Source organism: Theropithecus gelada, chromosome 15 (genome assembly GCF_003255815.1).
Source record: "Theropithecus gelada isolate Dixy chromosome 15, Tgel_1.0, whole genome shotgun sequence".
In the NCBI taxonomy this organism is placed as follows: domain Eukaryota; kingdom Metazoa; phylum Chordata; class Mammalia; order Primates; family Cercopithecidae; genus Theropithecus; species Theropithecus gelada.
In genome coordinates, this window is record NC_037683.1 from 108,149,627 (window position 1) to 108,171,664 (window position 22,038).

Consider the following 22,038-nt stretch of genomic DNA (forward strand, 5'->3'; position numbering starts at 1 on the left):
CCACCACTGAAATGAGGCCCCAGGACCTGGGCCTCCTGCACGCCTGTATGTGGAACAAGGCACAGAAAACTCCCTCTAGAGACCTGGCTCCTCCTGTCCCTGATTTGTGGAGACCTCCTGTTTTCCCATATGGACAGGGTCCAGAGAGGAGGAAAGCTCTGCTGAAAGCAGAGGGAGACAGCAAGGACCGCTCCTGCCCTGCCCAGCCCCTGCCCACTCTGGACACGTCACTTCCAGCTCCCTTGTGTGTTCAAATCCTGCCTGCCTGCCTCTCCCCCTGCTGGTCTTTGGGGAAAGCCAGGACCTCAGGAGCCAGGGGAGGTTGGCTGTCTGATCCCAGCTCGGCTGCTGGGCCCTTGGAAGTCACCACCTCTCCCCGGGGAGCGGTCCTGGGGCTATGTGTATATTAAAGGTCACCAGACTCCAAGTTATGCCTGCGGTTCTCTAGTCCTTGCTTTTTCACCTATTGTCAACACATCCTTGAAAAAATTCAATAGGTGGGCCAGGCACGGCGGCTCACACCTGTAATCCTAGCACTTTGGGAGGCCGAGGCCGGTAGATCACCTGAGGTCAGGAGTTCGAGACCAGCCTGGCCAACATGGCGAAACCCCGTCTCTACTAAAAATACAAAAATTAGTCGGGTGTGGTGGTGGGTGCCTATCATCTCAGCTACTTGGGAGGCTGAGGCAGAAGAATCGCTTGAAACAGGGGCCGGAGGTTGCAGTGAGCCGAGATCGTGCTGCTTCACTCCAACTTGGGCAAAAGAGCGAAACTATCTCCAAAAAAAAAAAAAAAAGTTCAGTAGGTTATTATGTGCAAGTTTATCAAAGATGTTAAGAAATTCGTCTTCCTTATTCACTTTGTCACCTTGCCGTCTCGCTAATATGGCCCTCTGTGTTGGGGGTAAATGTGGTTTTTCTAGGTCTGTGATCTGGGAGCTGGAGCAGGGACGGACCCTGGGGTGGGGCCAGGATGAGCCACTAGGCCCCTTTAGGCCTCTCGAAGGGGTTGGAATGTCAGAGTCTCCTGGGTCACAGCACCACTTATGGCCCCTCACACACACTTCACCCCCTTTTCAGTTCTCTGTCTGCATCCCCTGTAGCTCTACAGAGTCCCACCATCAGAAGCCTCTGCACCCACACGCATACCCTGCTCCATTCATCCAGAACTACTTCTTTGAAGCTGAGAGACACCTAGGTGAGACAGACAAAGGCAGGTGACCCAGGAGCAGGGTCTTTCACTCATTTGGAGCACGGGAGTTCAGGGCCCTCCGTAGCCTCCATGAAGGCTGCCCCCCGACCCCCGACCCCTGACCCCCACCTATACATGCACAGAGCTGGAAGGTCTGTCCCCACTGCCACTCCAGAGTGCGAGAAAGGGAGAGGCAGTGGGATGGGGACTCTGTGCTTCGCATGTTGGCTGAGCTAAGAGGGCCCATCTCCATCCCAGCCTTTGTCAGGGAGAGAAGGGGCTTCCCAGGGGCAGGCATTATCTATTCTCCACCAGGATACCCAGGGTCAAGACTTCTCCCACTTCTGAACTCAGGGCCCAGCACTCTCCCATCCAAACTTCCACTATGTGACACAGGAAGCTACTGGGCTGTGGCACTTCCTGGAGCCTGCATGGCGATGTTCAGCCCTGTGACATCTCTGCAAACCTTCTCCCTAGGGCTGCATAAACTTTGAGGTAGAGAGCAAGTAGTGGAAAGACGGGTTGAATCCTATTTCAGAGTGGGCTCTTCATAGGTTTTTCTCATCTTGTTTTTAGAATGTTTTGTTGTTTGTGTAAAGACAGTGTTATGGAAACGTAAGGTTCAGTGAAGGAACTCAGGATGAAGGTGGACTTACAGCACCACCGTCAGCACCTTTCCTGTTGCTTCTAGAAACCAAGCCCACACCAAGCACGTCACAAATAAAAGCCATCACCCTCTTATGAATAAAAAACCATATATATTGTGGAATATTAAATGTTCTGCGTGTACTAACATGAGAGAAAATATTTTTTCTCTACATAGAGTGAATTTTTACTTGGGGATTTGTTTTTCTCTAAGGAAGGCTAAAAATGAATTTGTGACTGACCAAATTAGATACCTCCCCGAAGAAGACAGTGCCTGGGACAGTGGTGATGGTGGCTGGAGGCACCAGGTGTCTTCGGCCAGTGCTGAGGGGGACTGACTGGGGATACAGCTTTCTTGGGGAGCAAGAGTTGGGGATGTCGCAGGCCCCATTGCTCATTGTTGCACCGGACACTTTTCAAGGGCTGTTGGTCTCTGATTTGCCTCTCTCTGTTGGGACAACTCTGGCTCTTGAGAGTGGCTTGTTGACTGCTGGCGGCATAGCTCAGCATTCTGCTGTGTTCTGAGTAGAAGGGGTGCCTGTGGTTGCAGGGAAACCCACAGACTGGAGCTTGAAACTCCTGTTTGTGCTGATTTACCTTCGAGGCATGGCGTGCGTGGCAAAGTGACATCTTCTCCTCCAGCATCTGTCCAACTGCTGTCATGAGCCCCTGAGCTTCAGCACTGCTGCTGTACACACAGGATCTGTTTTTTCCTGTTTTTTGGCTCTCGGCAGTGACTGGTGCTGGCTTGCTTTTTTTCTTTGAGAAAACCCGCTGAAAAAATTGCTTGATGTTTTCTCCAAAGTGGCTTATTGAAGGAGGCTGTTTCTTTGATGGCAATGGCTGGACGCCTTCATCCTGACGGGTGTCCTCTGTTTTCCTGACCGGGGTAGGTTGAGGTGTCCTCAATCCTTCAAGCCTTTCTTCATGTTTTTCTAAGTTGGGCTTCCTAGAGTTCTCACTCTTGTGAGGAGGGGGAAACATCGGGCTTTGTCTCTTGCATGAGACTTGACAGTTTGGGTTCTTGGGCTCCCTGTGCCCCAGGTTGCTCCTTCTGGCTGCCATGAGGTCATGTAGCTCCTGGGAAGCCTGCATGTTCCCAGGAGGCATGCTCTGGAGATGGCCCTGGGGCACTTGAGGAGCCAAATTCTCTGTAACAAGGGGCAGAACAGACGCTTGCCCATCTGGAAGGAGCACAACAGCGGCACAAACTTGAGGCTGGGTCTCTGACTTCGTGGCCATTCCAGGCTCAAATTCACTAATAACTTCCTCCATAAGACACAGCTGTCTTGGATCTTGGGAGACAGACATTTTAGGGAGTAAAGAACTTCTGCTGGTCCCTGGAGCCTCGAAACCACGCACATCATCACTTGTGGCTTGGAGGTTTGCCAGCATACGGGTTCCCAAGGGGACTCTGGGTTGTGGCACTGCCTCCCTGGTCTCTACAGCCCTTGAAGACTGGGCTCCTAAGCTCCTGCTCTGCTGGGTGCTGCCTGTGAGGCTGTATGTGAGGGGCTTAGATGGCCACCTGCCCTCCTGTGCAGCTGGAGGAGCCTTCAAGGGCCCATGATCATTCCAAGATGGGATCCCTGGCGGGGCCCTCTGGAACTGCTTACATGCAGGGGAAGAGGCCAGCAGACTCTCTGGCATGTCAGATGCTTTGGTCAGCACCTGCTCTCTCAGACTTGCCATCGGTGGCTCTCTAAGGAACGTGGCCACCTCAACTTTTGAGCCAGCCCCAGGTTCACAGGTGGCTGAGGAGGGACCGGCAAGCTGTGTAAGAGACAAGGACGAAACCTTTTCCAGTTTAAAGCACTGAATGGGTTTGAGGACCCTGAGGGGTAGACCCCACCTGTGTTTGGCCCATAACCTCCCAATATGGGCTCCCAGCACCTGCTGCGTACACGGCTCGAGGAAGGGAAGCACCTGGGCTGTGTTCACACAGGCTTTCCCACTTTTCGGGGGTGCTAGATTGCTGGTCTTCACGTGGGTGTTAGACATGGGAAAAGCCTGGTTGACAGCAAGCCAGGATCGACGCACACTCACAGGGATCAAGCCCTCGTTCATCTGGCCCAACTTCCTGCCGACGTGGGTTTTCAGGATGTTTTCTATACGATTCCTTTCTGTGCGTCTTAATAAATCACTTCCTGAGTCACTCCTCAAGGGCTTCCTCAAGTCCCTTTCTGACTCCTCAGAGGTCATCCCCAGAACCTTCCCTGGGAAGCTTTCCATGCCCCTGGATAGATTTTGCGGGGTCTGCCCCAGAATTTGCCCCAGATGTGGGCACGGGTCCCTCTCCAGCTGGAACTTCACCTTCTGTGCCTCCTTGCTGCTTTCGCCTGTGGACGTGGAGGACTGCCAGGGCCTGGGTTTGCCCTTGGCCTGACTTGTCCCTGACGATTCGTCCCGAAGCTGCATCAGATCCAGAGACTCTTGGATCCTTCCCAGGTTGCCCCGGTGTTGAATGAACCACTTTTGAATGTGTTGCTCCAGTTGTCTCTGGAGTTCAGGACTGATCGGAAAGTTCTCAGGCAGAATGGATGTCGAGCTTTCCTGGGGAAGGTTAGGAGTGGAGACACTAAACACATCCTGAGATTTTTGGACCCTAGAGGGTAAAGCCAACCCACCTTCTAGTTGTTTCCTCAACAAAGGCCATTCAGGGTGCTGAGTTTCAGGTAGGCAAAGAGCTTGCACTTTAATCTGCGACGCAGGGCAAGCTACTCCAGAGTTATGAATCGGGGATGGAAAAGCAGGAGACAGGACTGGGAAAGAGGATTGAAGATGGGCCTGAGCCTCGGCCTGAGCCATAGGTATGGGCCGGAATTGGGGTGTGGATGAAATAAAGGGTTGGGACTCGGGCCCCAGATGGGACAGGGGCTGGGCCTGGAAAAGCAGTGGGGACATTGTAGTCTCCCTTTGAATTGGGCAGACATTGGAAATTCCATTGAACAAGAAAGGAGGAGACTGTAAAGTGTAAGACCTTTCAGTGACCCAGGCATTAGCCACCAGGGATTCGCTGTGCAGAGAGGGGAGGCCCCAGAAAAGCTGGCTATAATTCTTCTGAAAACTTTCCTGCAAGATCCTAGGATCTGAGAGCTTCTGAGGACTGGGCAGCTGTTTCGAGTTCTCGCCCATGTTCCAGAAGGGTTTTGGGGTTGTGGGGTCCTGCTCAGCATCCAATGATTTAACCAAATTCCCCAAAGAATTCAAGTGCTTTTCTGGGCTCATTTGTTTTGGAAATGATCCATTGTTTTCTTTTTCCTCCGAAATGTTGACCTTGGCTCTTTCTATGACTTGTATACCCATGACATTCTGGCCATCAGAGTTGAGTAAAAACGGGCTACCAGCTTCCATCTGACAGGTCTCTGGTGGGTGGCGGGAAAGATGATCTTGCTGGACTGACGAGTTGAAGACGCACCAGGTTCTGGTAGTCTCCTGCCACCAGGAGAAGGTAGAAACTTGACTGTTTGAGCCGCCAAGGCCTGAGATGGCTGGGACAGAAGCCGCCAAATCCTTACGCAGAGACAAGCTTTGAGGGACGGTGCCCAGTGGAAGTGCCACTGAGTCACAGTGAGATGGAATTATCAGAGTGGAGTCCCGCAGGGGAGGAGCAGGGAAAGCTTTCGGAGGAGACGGACTATCAGAGGTGTGTGGTGGGTGAGGGAAAAGTGCAGGTGGCTCAGGTGAGGGGCTTTCTGGGGGAAGGGAAGGTTCTGGTGCCTGGGAGGCACTTAGGGAGGAGACTGAGGTGGTCATTGGGCCTGGTGATGGGGTGGAGGCCAGATCCTGAGGATGCTTGGTTCGAGGATCCGGGGAAGCTAACGGGGAAAGCATGGGAGCAGTATCTTCCATAGGCTCATGAGAGGACCGGGAGTCTCCATCAGGTGCTCTTTTGCCCACCTCACCTGGGGGGTCTGGACCGGAGAGCTGACCAAAGTCACCTTTGTCAAGGAGCGGCCCCAGGAGGCTGCAGGAGACAGGAGGCACAAGCTGCAGCCAGGAGCAGGTGGGGCGGGGGGCAGAGTGGGAGCCCCTCCACCACCCCACATCCTGACTGCCCAATTCTCCTGCTACCCCTCGCCCCAGGGTTTTACTCCCATCCTCTGTCCCTGTGGTCTCCCCACCCCAGGTCAGCTCCAGGCTGCCTACGGCCCTGGGGTCACATCCCAGCCCTGGCAGGAAGGATGAAGGGAAGGGGAAGTGCCTCACCTCTGCAGTTGTGAAAACAGGTTCCAAAGCTCCTCCAGGCCTCTCAGGCGCGGTCTACAAGCTGGAAATCAGGAGACCGGGTTAGGGTGGTGCAGGAGGGGCCTGGGATCTCACAGGAGGATGAGTGCATGTTTCTTTAGGGAAGACCATGGGGAATTAGACCCTGGAACCCGCACATCTGTGTCCAGAGCCACATGGCCCCGAGGGTAATAGCAAGGCATGGCGGGCAGGGCTTTGTCATTCACAAAGGGCTTCCACACACGGACCCCCCCCCACCCCCACAGTCCTCACAACTGCCCTGTGGGGACAAAGGACTGGGGTGGTCTCAAAGAGGAATCAGCCTTAGCAGAGTTGAACAGCTGTTCCCAGGGGCCAGGAGGCCCCCTCACCCCGCTCCCATCCAGGCAGGCGTTGTTCTCCCCACTACACACACACTGCCCCCTGCTGGGTAAGGCCCAGTCCCTGGCCCACCAAGGCTTCATTCCGGCTCGGAATCTGAGAAGGACCCGGGGTTCTTATTTCCCTCCTATGAGCCCCCGCCTCGGGCTTCTTCAACTGACTTCTTCAGAGTCAGTTCCCTCCGGGGCAGACGAGATCAAATTAACTCTAGTGTGCCCTGGCAGAGCCTTACCTCTCAGACTGTGGTTTTTCATCCTGCCTCTGGGCCTCCCTCTCCGCCCTACTGGACACTGGGAGACAAGATGACGCGGGGAGACAAGATGACGCGGGGAGACAAGATGACACTGGGAGACAAGAAAGGGGGAGGAGCTAGGACCGGCTGTCAATCTCCGCCCCCAGCCCGGCCGCGGCACGCTGCACTCACGAACCGCGTGGCTCTCTGTCTGGCTCAGGGAGCTCTGTGTGCTTCCTCCCACTCATGTTTAAATGGATGACAAACTGCTTTTCTTCTTAGAAAAACAGGAAGAGGGGGCCGGGCGCGGTGGCTCACGCCTGTAATCCGAGCACTTTGGGAGGCCAGGGCAGGTGGATCACCTGAGGTCAGGAGTTTGAGACCAGCCTGGCCATGGTGAAACCCCGTCTCTACTAAAAATACAAAAATTAGCCGGGCGTGGTGGTGGGTGCCTGTAATCCCAGCTACTCAGGAGGCTAAGACAGGAGAATAGCTTGAACTCGGGAAGCAGAGGTTGCAGTGAGCCGGTATCCCTCCATTTCACTGCAGCCTGCGCGACAGAGCGAGACTCCATCTCAAAAATAAAATAACATAAAAATCACACACACACACACACACACACACGCACACACACACACACACGGATTTTCAATATGAGGTCCACCACGGGCGCTGTCAGTCCCGGTTCCTCTGCTCGAGGAACACCCAGGCTCAGGCCCGCAGGCACCGCTGAGCTGTCAGGTAGGATTCTGCTTCCCGGGAGACCAGAGGAGACGCCAGGCCCCGGTGGGAGGCCCTCGGGGGCTCAGCACAGCCCCCAGATCACCCCATACAGAGGAGAGTGGGCCCCGAGCCACCTGCCCCAGGAAGGGGCTGATGAGCCAGGGCTCAGGGTCTGGCCTCGGACAGAGACCTCCCCCGTCTCATGACCGTTCCTGGCGCTGAGTCCACGGGTTTGATTTTGTCTTAACGCCTCCTGCGCTCCCCCACAGGCGGACTGAGAGCTTGGGACGGAAATCCCAGTACACGATCCACCCCTACCAACCCTGGCTGCCCTGCCTCTCCCTGGAAGGATGATGTTCTGGTCTCTCCTGAGACTTCCCATCGCAGAAGTCTCTCCACTGGATTTGGAAAAGTGGAACTAATAAGAAAAAGAAAAGAAAGAATCAAGCTCTGTGGGTCCGGACCGAGGGCTCCTCACCTTTCTCTTCCCAGGCGATGGTGAGGGTGGGTCGTCACAACGGAGGTAAGAGAAGTAGGGGAATAATAGGAAGAAGAACCCCAGGGCAAACACCAAGGTGAGGAAGATATCCAACACCCATGGTGTGGAGCTGGGGGCGTTTAGCGACGAGGCACTAAGTAATTTTAGAGGAAAGGGGAGATTCTCCATGTGAATAGGCGCGTTGCTTTCAAGCAACTGAGCTCTGGGCATCCCCGTGGAGACTAGGGACTGGGGCCCAGGCCTGCGTCACAGAGCTGGGGCCTTCACATCACAAAGGCTCCTTTGTTGGGGAGGGGCAGCGGGAGGGGGAGGGGCAGCGGGACGGGGAGGCTGAAGCACAGCCCTTCCCCACCCTCCAAGCTTGGGATCCCTCCACCCTCCCACCTTCCAGATCCCTCCTTCCCACTAAGTTTTGTCAGTGATAGAACTCGGCCAATTTTCTATGCTTTCTCCCTGGAACTCAGATATTATCTGGTTCCTTTTATCTGTTGGAGGCGGTGGCTTGAGGTTACCTATTTTATGACCCTTGAAAATCTGAAGTTCACTCTGAAATTTTGGCTATGTACCAGGGAATTTTATTCTCAGAATCTCGTTCGTCCTCAACTCCAGCTTTCCCACACAATGTTTTTGTCTTATATCAATCCAGGGACAAAATGTAAATTTCTTTTTACACTTATGTGGTTTTGCAAATTTTGAAAAGTAAGTTTTAAAAAATTATTTCTATCTCACTTTGAATCAAAGGGACCTACCCACATACAATTAAGATTTTTTTTTTTATTTTTAAAATTTTATTTTTGTATTTATTTTAAGTTCGGGGTACATGTGCAAGACATGCAGTTTTCTTACACAGGCAAATGTGTACCATGGTGGTTTGCTGCATCTATCAACCCCTCACTTAGGTATTAAAAGCAGCATGCATTAGCTATTTTTCCTGATGTTCTCCCTACCACCGGCCCTCCCCAGACAGGTGCCAGGGTGTGTTGTTCCCCTCCCTGTGTCCATATGTTCTCATTGTTCAGCTCCCACTTATAAGTAAGAACATGTGGTATTTGGTTTTCTGTTCCTGCATTAGTTTGCTGAGGATAATGGCTTCCAGCTTCATCCATGTCCCTGCAAAGGACTTGATCTCATTCCATTTTATGGCTGCATAGTATTCCATGGTGTCTATGTACCACATTTTCTTTATCCAGTCTATCATTGGTGGGCATTTGGGTTGATTCCATGTCTTTGCTATTGGGAACAGCGCTGCAATGAACACACACATGCATGTACCATTGTAATGGAATGATTTATATTCCTTTGGATATACAATAATGGTATATCTGCCACAGCCACTGTACTGCACTGAGGGGAATTCTGCCCAGCACAAACCACCCAGTCTTCCTAGCACTGGCAGGGCAAAACCGCCGACTAGACCCACAATAATGGCGGTCACCCCTCCCAGCAGAAACTTGGTCTTCTTAGGCAGACTCCAGGATGCTGTGCTGGCCAGTGGGGATTCCATGCCAGTGGGTCTTAGCTTGTGGGGTTCCGCGGGAGTGGGTCTGCTTGGCTCCCTGGCTTCAGTCCCCTTCTCGTGGGAGTTGATGGATCTCCTGCTCCACTGGAGTTCTGTGAGCCACCAGAGCATGCAAAAACTCCTGCAGCTCACCTCCTTGCAGAAGTGGCTGCCGACTGGAGTCCCTACTATAGGTCTGCACAGCTTTGTGCTTGGGACCCAGGGCCCTGGTGGTGTGGGCTCACAAAGGGATGACCTGATCTGGGGTTTGCAAAAGTCTGTGGGAAAAGCACAGTTCCCCAGGCGGGCAGCACAGTTCCTCACTGCCTCCCTTGGCTGGGGGAGGGAGGTCCCTTTGCCCTGTGCAGCTCCTGGGTGAACTGTCACCCGACTCTGCTTTTCCTTGCTCTCCAGGGGTCACGCCAACTGCCTGGTCAGTCCCAGTGAGGGAGTCTGGATACCTCAGTTAGAAATGGAGAAATCCTGGGCCGGGCGCGGTGGCTCAAGCCTGTAATCCCAGCACTTTGGGAGGCCGAGACGGGCGGATCACGAGGTCAGGAGATCGAGACCATCCTGGCTAACATGGTGAAACCCCGTCTCTACTAAAAATACAAAAAACTAGCCGGGCGAGGTGGCGGCGCCTGTAGTCCCAGCTACTCGGAGGCTGAGGCGGGAGAATGGCGGGAACCCGGGAGGCGGAGCTTGCAGTGAGCTGAGATCCGGCCACAGCACTCCAGCCTGGGCGACAGAGCGAGACTCCGTCTCAAAAAAAAAAAAAAAAAAAAAAAAAAAGAAATGGAGAAATCCCTCACTGTTCGTGTTTGTCTCAGTGGGAGCTGCAGAGTAGAGCTGTTTCTACTCAGCCATCTTGGCCCCTCCCCCCATTAAAATAATTAATATTCAAAATTTGTAATTCTGATTATGAAAGAATGATAAGTAGTTAAACCTTCAAGTGGTATTTCTGTAAATGTATAGCATTTACAGTTCTGGACTTGGTAATGCTTAAAGTGCATAATAACTTATGAGACTGCTCTGTAGGCATACCTCAGAGATACTGTGGATTTGGTTTCAGGCCACTGTGGAGATGAGCTCTTTGGGGCAGTGCCCAGTGGAAGTGCCACTGAGTCACAGCGAGACGGAGTCAGAGTGCATTCCAGCAGTGGGGCAGAAATGAAGGCTTTGGAGGAGTGGAGGGCAGGCCAGAGAATGAGGGGGGTATGATGGGTGAGGGGAAAACACAGGTGGTTTGGGTGAAGGGCATTCTAGGGGAAGGGAAGATTCTGGTGGCCAGTTCTGCAATAAAACAAATATGGCAATAAAACAAATCACACAGAATTTTTGGTTTCTCAGTGCATATAAAAGTTAGGTCTATACTATACTGTAGTCTACTAAATGGGCAATAGCATTATGTCTAAAAAAGTTAATGTACATGCCTTAGTTAAAAACGGTTTTACTGTTTAAACATTCTATCAATCACCTGAGCCTTCGACATCAAGTTCTTTTTGCTGGTCGGTGGCCTTGCCTCAGTGTTGTGGCTGCTGACTGATCATGTGGGAGCTGCTGGAGGTGAGGTGGCTGTGGCAATTTCTTAAAATAAGACAACAGTGAAGTTTGCTGCATTAATTGACTATTTCTTTCAAGATTCCTCTGTAGCATACAATGCTATTTGGTAGCATTTTACCCACAGTAGAACTTCCTTCAAATCAGAGACAATTCTGTCAAACCCTGCCACTGCTTTATCCACTAAGTTTATGCAATTTTCTGAATACTCTGTTGTCATTTCAACAAGGTTGCACAGATCTACACCTGGAGTAGGTGCCAGCTCGAGAAACCACTTTCTTTGCTCATCCAAGTTCTCATTTGTTAAAATTTTATCATGAGATTTCAGCAATTCAGCCACATCTTAAGTTCTCTTCATATCTTTTCATCTTAGTTCTCTTGCTATTTCCACCACATCTGCAGTTACTTCTTGCACTGAAATCTTGAACCCCCAAAGTCATCCATGAGGACTGGAATCAACTTCTTCCAAATTTCTTTTAATGTTGATATTTTGACCTCCTCCCATGAATCACAAATGTTCTTAATTTTAACCTCCTCCCATGAATTGCAAATGCTTTTAGAATGGTGAATCCTTTCTAGAAGGTTTTCAACTTACTTTGCCCAGATCTATCGAAGGAACTACTATACATGGTGGCTACAGCCTTCTGAAATGTATTTCTCAGATAATCAGCCTTGAAAGTCTAAATTACTCATTGATCCATGGGCTGCAGAAGGGATGTTGTATTAGCAGGCATGCAAACAGCATCAATGTCCTTGTAGTTCTCCATCAGCACTCTTGGGTGACCAGGTAAATTGTCAATGAACAATATTTTGAAAGGGATCTTTTTTTAAAGCTGAGCTGTGAGCTTAAAATACTCATGTGATAAACAGATGTGCTGTCATTCAGGCTTTGTCCCAGTTATAGAGCACAGGCAGTGTAGATGTAGCATAGTTCTTAAGGGCCCTAGAATTTTCAGAATGGTAGTTGAGCTTTGGCTTCAGCTTAAGCCCATAACAAAAGAGTCATCCTGTTCTTTGAAGCTTTGAAGCCAGGCATTTATTTTGCTACCCGGCTATGAAAGCCCTGGATGACATCTTCTTCCAATATAAGGTTGTTTCATCTGCGGTAAAAACCTCTGTGTAGTGTAGCCAGCTTTGTTGCTTATCTTAGCTGATCTCATGGATGATTTGATGCAGCTTCTACATCAGCACTTGCTGCTTTTCCTTGCACTTTTATCTTATGGAGACGACTTCTTTTCTGAAACCTCATGAACCAATCTCTGCTAGCTTCAAACTTCTTTTCCGTGGCTTCCTAACCTCTCTCAGCCTTCAGAGAATTAAGGAGAGTTAGGGCCTTGCTCTGGATTAGGATTTGGCTTAAGGAAATGTTGTGGTTGGTTTGATCTTCTATCCAAACCACACAAACCTTCTCCATATCAGCAAAAGGCTGTTTCACTTTCATACCACTCATGTGTTCATTGGAGTAACACTTAATTTCCTTCAAGAACTTTTTCTTTGCGTGCACAGCTTGGCTAACTGTTAGGTGCAGGAAGCCTAGCTTTTGGCCTGTCTCAGCTTTTTACATGCCTTCCTCACTCAGCTTAATCATTTCTCACTTTTGATTTATAGTAAGAGATATGTGACTCTTACTTTCACATGAACACATAGAGGCCTAGGTACAGTTATTAACTGGCCTAATTTCAATAGTGCTGTGTCTCAGAAAACAGGGAGACCTGAGGAGAAGGGGAGATGGAGGAAGGGCAGATCGATGGAACCATTCGAATACACATATGTATCAATTGAGCTCATTGTCTTTTGGGGAGCATGGTTTGTGATGCCCCAAAACAATGACAATAGTAATATCAATGATCACTGATCACAGATCACCATAACAGACATAATAATAACAAAACATTTGAAATATTGCAAGAATTACAAAAATGTAACACAGAGATACAAAATAAGCACCTGCTACCAGAAAAGTGGCACTGGTAGACTTGCTTGATGCAGGGTTGTCACAAACCGTCAATCTGTAAAAAAACGCAATATCCGAGAAGCATAATAAAGTGAAGTGCAATAAAACAAGGTAAGCTTGCGAATGTATGCATGCACACACCAGTACACATCCACCTATCCACACACAAATCTTTGTACAAACAAATCCTGTGTTTTCAAATCCAAGAATACATCATTTGTACCTTAAAAACATCTGTCATCCTTGTAGTGTCCTTTTCTGTCTTTGTTATCAGGGTAATGCTGGCCTCATAAAAAATGTTTGGAAGTGTTCCCTCCTCTTCAACTTTTGGAAGAGTTTGTGAAGAAATGATACGAATTCTTCTTTAAACACTTTTTAGAATTCTCCGCTAAGCTATCTGGTCTTGGATTTTCCTTTTTCAGGAGCTTTTTGACTACTAACTCATTATTTTTACTCATTATTTGTTTTGATTTTCTATTTCTTCATGTTTCAGTCTTAGTGGATGTATGTTTCTAGAAATTTCTCTATTTCTTCTAAGTTAAACAATTTGTTGACACATAGTTGTTTAGAGTAGACTGTTATTATCCTTTCTAGGATACCAATTTTAATATCTCCTTTTTTGTTCTAATTTTATTTATTTGAGACTTCTCTCTTTTTTCTTAGCCTAGTGAAAGGTTGGTCAATTTTTATTATCTTTTCAAAAAATCAGCTTTTCATTTCATTGATCTTTTCTATTGATTTTCTAGTCTATTTCATTTATTTCTGCTATGATCTTTGTTAGTTCCTTCCTTCTTCTAATTTTGGGCTTGATTTTTTTTTTCTATTTCTTTGAGGTATATATTTTTTTGAGATCTGTTTTCTTCATTTAGCACTTATCCGTATAAACTTCCCTGTTAGAACAGCTTTTGCTGCATCTCATAAGTTTTAGTATGTTGTGCTTTCATTTTAGTTTGTCTCAAGATATTTTATTTTATTTTTTATGTTTTGTTTGATCTATTGGTTGTTCAGAAGTGTATTGGTTGATTTCCACATATTTGTCACTTTTCTAAGTTTTCTCCTGTTTTTAATTTTCAGTTTCATGCCATTGTGGTCAAAAAGAATACTTGATAATATTTCAACCTTCTTAAATTTGCTAAGACTTGTTTTCTGGCCTAATATATGACATATGTAGGAGAATGTACTGTGTATGCTCGAGAAGAGTGTGTATTTTGCTGTTTTGGAAAGGAATGTCCTGTATATGTCTGGTCCATTTGATCTATAGTGTAGTTCAAGTCAGCTGTTTCCTTATTGATTATCTGTCTGAATGATCAATCCATTGTTGAAAGTGGGATATGGAAGTCCCCTACTGTTATTGTATTATTGTTGTCTACTTCTCTCTTCAGATTTGTTAATATTTGCTTTATATAATTAGGTGCTCCAATGTTGGGAGAATATATACTTGCAGTAGTTATATCCTCTTGATGAATTGACCCTTGTATCATTCTATAATAACTTTCTTTGTCTCTTGTTACAGCTTTTGACTTAAAGTCTATTTTGTTTGTTGTAAGAATAACTAATCTTTCTTTTTCATTGTTCCCTCTCTTTCCTTTCAGTCTATGTGTGTCTCTGAAGGTGAAGAGAGTCTCTTGTAGGTGGCGTATATTTGGTTCTTGTTTTACTCTCCATTCAGCCACTCTAGGTCTTTTGTTTCACTAATTTGGTCCACTGATATTTGAAGTAACTATTGATAGGCGTTTTGTAGTTTCTTTGTTCTTTTATTTCTCTCTTGCTGTGCATGATTTGATTATTTTGATTATTTTCTGTAGTGGTATACTTTGATTCTTTGCTGTGTCTTTGTAGTAATTCTTTTTTAACCATGTGGTAAAATTCTCATTTGTGTATCTATTACATGTTTTGTCTTTGTGATTATCATGAGGCTTACATAAAACATCATATGCTATCATGTGCCATATAAGGATGTTTTGGTCAATGATGGGCCACATATACAATGGTGGTCCCATAAGGTTATAACACTTTTATTGTACCTGTTATATGTTTAGATACATGTAGATACACAAATGCTTATCATTGTATTACAGTTGCCTACAGCATTCAGTATAGTACAATGCTGTATATAGATTTGTAGCCTGGAAGCAATAGGTTATACCATATAGCCTGGGTGTGTAGTAGGTGGTATTATCTAATTCTGTGTAAGTACACTCTGTGATATTCACACCATGACAAAATTGCATAATGAGGCATTATTCAGAACATATCCACATTAAGAAATGCACGATTGTAGTTATAATGATTTATTTTAAGTTGATAACAACTTAACTTCAATCATATACAAAAACTCTACACTTTGCTCTCATCCACTTTTTATGTTTTTTTTTTTTTGATGTCAGAGTTTATTTCTTTGTATATTTTGTAATTATATTTATTTGTAGTATTTTTTGTCTTTTAACCTTTTAAAAGTTAAAGTGATTATACTGCATCATTACAGTATTAGGAGTATTTTGAATTTGACTGTATAATTACTTTGACCAGTGACTTTTTATAACTACATATGGTTTCATGATACTAATTAGTCTTATTGCATTTCAGTTTGAAGAACTCCTTTTAGGATTTCTTATAAAGCAGGTCTAATGACAATGGACTCCCTTAGATTATTTTGGGGAATTTCTGAAAAGTTCTGGAAGTCCTAGCCAGAGCAATTAGGTAAGAAAAAAGTAAAAGGCATCCAACATGAAAAAGAAGTGAAAGTGTCTCTGTTTGAAGATGACATGATCTTATATAGAGAAAATTCTAAAGGCTCCAATTAAAAACTGTTAGAATTAAGAAACAAATTCAGCAAATTTGCAGAACACATAATTAACATTAAAAAAAAAAAAAAACCTGTTGCATTTCTATATACTAACAGTGAACTATCCCAGAAAGAAATTAAGAAAACAATCTTGGGCTGGGGGCGGTGGCTCACGCCTGTAATCCCAGGACTTTGGGAGGCCGAGGCAGTTGGATCACAAGATCAGGAGATCAAGACCATCCTGGCTAACATGGTGAAACCCCATCTCTACTAAAAACACAAAAAATTAGGTGGGCATGGTGACAGGTGCCTGTAGTCCCAGCTACTCGGGATGCTGAGGCAGGAGAATGGCATGAACCCGGGAGGCGGAGGTTGCAGTGAGCCGAGATTGCTCCACTGCACTCCAACCTGGGTGACAGAGTCAGACTCCGTCTCAAAAAAAAAAAAAAAAGAAAAGAAAACAATTTCATTTACAATAGTATCAAAAAGTTAACTACTTGGGAATAAATTTAAATAAGAAAGTAAAAATTCTACATACCAAAACACTGTAAAACACTGATGAAAGAATTTGAAGAAGACACATATGTCTATTACTCAGCATGATCTACAGATAAAATGCAACCCCTATCAAAATTTCAATGTCATTTTTCAAAGAAATGATTAAAAGCAATTCTAAAATTTGTATGCATCCACAAAAGCAACCACAAAAATAGTTTTGACCAAACAGTCAAAACATCCTTGAACAGAAAAAGCAAAAGTGGAAACATCACATTAGCTTATTCCAAACTAAATTATAAAGCTATAGTAATCAAAATAGTATGGTACTGGCATAAAAACAGACATGTAGGCCAAGGGAACAGAATAGAGTGCACAGAAATAAATCCATGCCTTTATAATCAATTAATCTTCAGCATTGGTGCCAAGAATACACAATGATAAAAGTTTAGTCTCTTTAATAAATGGTGTTGGGAAAACTGGATATCCACATGCAGAAGAATGAAACTGAACCCTTATCTCACCCTACATACAAAAACTGACTCAAAATGGATGAAAGACCTCAACCTAGGACCAATATTGTAAAACTCTTAGACATAAATATAGGAGAAAAGCTCCTTGACACTGGTATTGGTAATAAATTTTCAGATTTGACCCCAAAAGTATAGACAACAAAAGCAAAAATAGACAAATGGGACTAAATCAAACTAAAAGATTCAGCACAGCAAAGGAGACAATCAATACAATGAAAAGACAACCTAAAGAAGAGGAGAAAATATTTACACACTATACATCTAATAAGAAGTTAATATCCAAATACATTAGGAATTCAGACGATTCCAAAGGACCTTGTATTAGTCTGTTTTCATGTTGCTGATAAAGACATACCTGAGACTGGGTGATTTATAGAGAAAAAGAAGTTTGAAGGACTCACAGTTCCACGTAGCTGGGGAGGTCTCACGATCACAGTGGAAGATGAAAGGCACATCTTACATGACAGCAGGCAAGACAGGATGAAAGCCAAGTGAAAGGGAGACACCTTATAAAGCAGTCAGATCCCGTGAGACTTATTTACTACCATGAGAACAGTATGGGAGAAACTGCCCCCATGATTCACTTACCTTCCACCAGGTCCCTCCACAACATGTGGGAATTATGGGAACTACAGTGCAAGATGAGATTTGGGTAGGGACACAGCCAAATCATATCATGCTGACCTGGCTCCTCCCAAATCTCAAGTCCTCACGTTTGAAAACAAATTATGCCTTCCCAACAGTCCTCCAACATCTTAACTCATTTCAGCATTAACTCAAAAGTCCACAGTCCAAAGTCTTATCTGAGACAAGATTAGTCCCTTCAAGCTATGAGCCCATAAAGTCAAAAGCAAGTTAGTTACTTTCCAGATACAATGGAGGTACAGGGAGCGGGGTAAATATACCTGTTCCAAGTGGGTGAAATTGGCCAAAACAAAGGGGCTCCAGGCCCCAAGTCCAAAATCCAGCAGGCCAGTCAAATCTTAAAACACCAGAATGAACTCCTTTGACTCCATGTCTCACATCCAGGTCACACTTATGTGAGAGGTGGGCTCCCATGGCCTTGAGCAGCTCCACCCCTGTGGCTTTGCAGGGCATAGCCCCCCTCCTGGTTGCCTTCATGGGCTGGCATTGTCTGCAGCCTTCCCGTGTGCATGGTCAAGCTGTTGGTGGATCTACCATTCTGGGGTCCAGAGGACAGTGGCCTTCCTCTCACAGCTCCAGTAGGCAGTACCCCAGTGGGGACCCTGTGTGGGGGATTCAACCCCACATTTCCCTTCTGCACTGTCCTAGCAGAGGTTTTCAATGAGGACTCCACCCCTGCAGCAAAATTCTGCCTGTACATTTAGGTGTTTCCATACATCCTCTGAAATCTAGGCAGAGGTTTCCAAACCTCGATTCTTGACTTCTCTGCACCCACAGGCTCAACACCATGTGAAACTGCCAAGGTTTGGGGCTTGCAACTTCTGAAGCCACAGTCCAAGCTGTACCTTGGCCCCTTTTAGCCATGGCTAGAGTGGCTGGGATGCAGGGCATCAAGTCCCTAGGTGGCACACAGCAGGGGGGCCCTGAATCCAGCCCAGGAAACCATTTTTTCCTTTTAGGCCTCCTGGCCTGTGATGGGAGAGGCTGCTGCAAAGGTCTCTGACATGTCCTGGAGATATGTTCCACATTGTCTTGGGGATGAACATTTGGCTCCTTGTTGCTCATGCAAATTTCTGCAACTAGCTTGAATTTCTCCTCAGAAAATTGGTTTTTCTTTTCTATCACATCATTTGGCTACAAATTTCCCAGAGTTTTATGCTCTGTTTCCTTTTAAAACTGAATGCTTTTAACAGCACCCAAGTCACCTCTTGAATGCCTTGCTGCTTAGAAATTTCTTCTGCCAGCTACCCTAAATCATCTCCCTCAAGTTCAAAGTTCCACAAATCTCTGGGGCAGGGGCAAAATGCCACCAGTCTCTTTGCTAAAACATAGCAAGATTCACCTTTACTCCAGTTCCCAACAAGTTCCTCATCTCCATCTCAGACAACCTCAGCCTGAATTTCATTGTCCGTATCATTATTAGCATTTTGGTCAAAGCTACTCAACAAGTCTCTAGGGAGTTCCAAACTTTCTCACGTTTTTCTGTCTTTTTGTGAACCCTGCAAACTGTGCCAACCTCTGCCTGTTACCCAGTTCCAAAGTTGATTCCACATTTTTGGATATCTTTACAACCACACCCCACTCTACCAGTACCAATTTACTATATTCATCTGTTCTCATGCTGCTGATAAAGGCATGTGTGATTTATAAGGGAAAAGAGGTTTAACGGACTCACAGTTCCACGTGGCTGGGAAGGCCTCGCTCATGGCGGGAGGCTAAAGGCACATATTACACAGCAGCAGGCAAGACAGAATGAAAGCAAGTGAAAAAGGAAACCCCTTATAAAAAAATCAGATCTTATGAGGCTTATTTCCTACCACGAGAACAGTGTGGGGGAAACTACTCCCATGATTCAACTATCTCCTACTGGGTTCCCCCCATAACATGTGGGAATTATGGGAGCTACAATTCAAGACGAGATTTGGGTGGGGACACAGCCAAACCATATCAGACCCGAAGAGATACATTTCTAAAAGACATACAATTGACAATAGGTATATACTAAGAAAAAGATGTTTGCCATCACTAATCATCAGGAAAATACGCAATGAGATATCAGCTCACATCTATTAGGAAGGCTATTATAACAGTAAAAAGGTAACAAATGTTGCTGACGATACTGAGAAAAGGAAACCCTTGTGCTTAGTTGATGGGAATGTAAATTGGTACAGCCATTACAGATAACAGTATGGAGTTTCCTCAAAAAATTAAAAATGGAACTCCCATATAATCCAGCAATCCCACATCTGGGTATATATCCAAAGTAAAGAAAATCACTGTCTCAAAGAGATATATATACTTACATGTTCATTGTAGTGTTATTTACACAGAAAAGATATGGAAACTACCTGTGTCTATTGACAGATGAATGGATGTTTTAAATGTATTACACACACACACACACACACACACACACACACACGTAATGGAATATCATTTAGCCTTTAAAAATGAGGAAATATTGACATTTGTAACAACATGGATAAACGTGGAGTTTATTATGGTAAGAAAAATAAGCCATGAATGCACACACAAAAAAATCCTGCATGATTTCACTTATATGCATGCTTTAAAAATGTCAAACTCATGGTAACAGAGTAGAACAGTGCTTACCAGGGCCTGGGAGTTGGGGGAAAAGAAAAAATGTTTGTCAGAAGATACAAACTTTCAGTTATAAGATTAATAAGTTCTGGAGATCTAAAGTACAGCATAGTGACTAAAGTCAATGATAATGTATACTTGAAATTTGCTGAAAGAGTAGATCTCAAGTGTTCTCCACCAAACAAACACAAGTACAAAGGTAACCAAGTGAAGTGATGACTATGTTAGCTTGATTGTGGTCATCATCACTTCACAATGTATATGGATATCAAAATATCACACTGCACACCTTAACTATATACAATTTTTCTTTGTTAATCAATAAAACTGGCAAAAATATCTTTTATATGTTGTCTTGACTCCATTTCTTCATATTTCGTCAAAATACATAGTCCTCACTGTTTGCATAAGTTTAGAAACTTGTGCTACATCCCAAAGCCAGGAGTGGGGTAGGGTGAACTAAGTTACTGACTCTTTAGGAACCTTAGGGTGTGAGGTGGGACTGGAGTTCAAGGCCTAGCCGCTGAGTCTGGTCTTGAGTAGCCTCTTTCTGTTTTGTTTTGTTTTGAGATGGGGTCTCACTTTGTTGCCCAGGCTGGAGTGCAGTGGCACCATCTGGGCTCACTGCAACCTCCACCTCCCGGGCTCAACGATCCTGCCACCTCAGCATCCCAAGTAACTGGAACCACAGGCATGTGCCACTATGCCTAGCTAATTTTTTGTTTTGTTTTGTTTTGTTTTGTTTTGTTTTGTATTTTTGGTAGAGATGGGGTTTTGCCTTGCTGCCCAGGCTGGTCCTGAACTCCTGAGCTCAGGCAATCCACCTGCCTTGGCCTCCCATAGTGCTGGGATTACAGGTATGAGCCACCACGACTGGCCATGAGCAGCCTCTTCTGATATCTCTAGTGTGCTCTGTACACAGTTTCTTTGTCTGAATGCAACTTTCCTTTCTCCTCCGTTCCACTCTAGAACCGTGGATACTCAAGTCTATCCTGAACCATGTAGAGGGGGAGCTTTGAGTGCTATATGAAATTCACTTATGATATCATTCTACATTCCTTCACAGAAGTAACTCAGGGTTCACTTAGGGATTCACATGGTAAATTTGTCTTAATGCTCCAAGTGGGCTTAAAGGAACTTTCTTCTTGTCGGTCATAATGTTTGTGTACAACTGTAATGGGAATTTGAGTTTGTATCACTAGCGTCATGAGCATGCATGTTTGTGAGCACACCTGTGCATCTGCTATTTTTTCTATTGGTCTACAGACTTTTCCTTCTTTAGGATATTATCAACTTGAATTCAAATTTTTATAAAAAATTGGACCTAGCTCTTTTTATTCATATTTTCCTGCTACATTTTTTCCACTAATTTATTTTTGATAGGTTATATTGTGTGTCTTTTTGACACTTAAAAATTTTACCTGGCAATCTTAACGTTTGATTTATGTAATTATTGTTCCATTATGACTTATTCTGTCATCTCATTTTATGATTTTTCATACTTTCTTTCCTGTTTCTTTTTCCTCTCTATTTGTACCTCTCACTCTACAGATCAAATCTTTTTCCATTTGTTTGAAATCTGGAAAATTTAACATTGTAATGGTGGTTATATCATTATTTTTGTTAATTTTCTCAATTTCCTACATGTGTCAAAATTAATCTCATCTCAGCAAACCAAGTAAGTACTCTAGCCTCCTCTTGCCACCTCTGGTTTTGCTTTCTCCGTTATGACAGCCCTTTGTTGAAGGGGGTGCTTTCTGAAATTTACTCGGGGTTGTCTTCAATGTTATGTTTTCATGTATTTTTTAGGGTATGATAAACACCACTACCATTGATTCTTGAACCCTCAATTCTAACACCACGGTGTATTTCTCTTCTTACTGGAGTATGTCCTCTAGGCATTTTCTAAGGGATTTATTTGAAATAAAACTTTTGAGGCCTTATTTTATAATGTCTTTTTCTGTGCTTTCTTATTTAAAAGATTTTGGCTGCAAATAATCCAAGGATTAAAATTTGTTTCCTTTTAATTTTTGAAAAATATTACTTCATTTTATTCTTATCTCCAGCAT

At 45.3% G+C, this 22,038-nt stretch overlaps 1 protein-coding gene across 5 annotated transcripts; it reads right to left on the minus strand.

Moving 5' to 3' along the window:
• Positions 1-1,932: 1,932 nt before the first annotated feature.
• LOC112608143 (spermatogenesis-associated protein 31A1-like) lies at positions 1,933-8,122 on the minus strand. 5 transcript variants are annotated; one of them, XM_025359830.1, is made up of 5 exons: positions 7,878-8,089; positions 6,677-6,788; positions 6,046-6,106; positions 5,213-5,803; positions 1,936-4,756 (listed from the first exon to the last, which is right to left on the minus strand). In XM_025359830.1, exons 1-5 carry the CDS (start codon positions 8,064-8,066, stop codon positions 2,083-2,085), a joined length of 3,627 nt encoding a protein of 1,208 aa, XP_025215615.1. In that variant the 5' UTR covers positions 8,067-8,089; the 3' UTR covers positions 1,936-2,082. The 5 variants fall into 5 exon arrangements, with proteins under 5 accessions (XP_025215614.1, XP_025215613.1, XP_025215616.1 ...); XM_025359832.1 differs by having other exon boundaries at positions 6,677-6,753; positions 7,879-8,066; XM_025359829.1 differs by having other exon boundaries at positions 1,933-5,803; positions 6,677-6,734; positions 7,878-8,122.
• Positions 8,123-22,038: the final 13,916 nt, after the last annotated feature.

What these genes read in the sequence shown, in the direction of transcription:
- LOC112608143 (XM_025359828.1), bottom strand. Translation starts at nt 8,066, where the DNA reads ATGGAGAATCTCCCCTTTCCTCTAAAATTACTTAGTGCCTCGTCGCTA. An exon ending in CATCGCCTGGGAAGAGAAAG is followed by an intron (nt 6,789 to 7,877) that starts GTGAGGAGCCCT and finishes CTTGTCTCCCAG; the next exon opens with TGTCATCTTGTCTCCCCGCG. An exon ending in GAAAAACCACAGTCTGAGAG is followed by an intron (nt 6,107 to 6,676) that starts GTAAGGCTCTGC and finishes CCTGATTTCCAG; the next exon opens with CTTGTAGACCGCGCCTGAGA.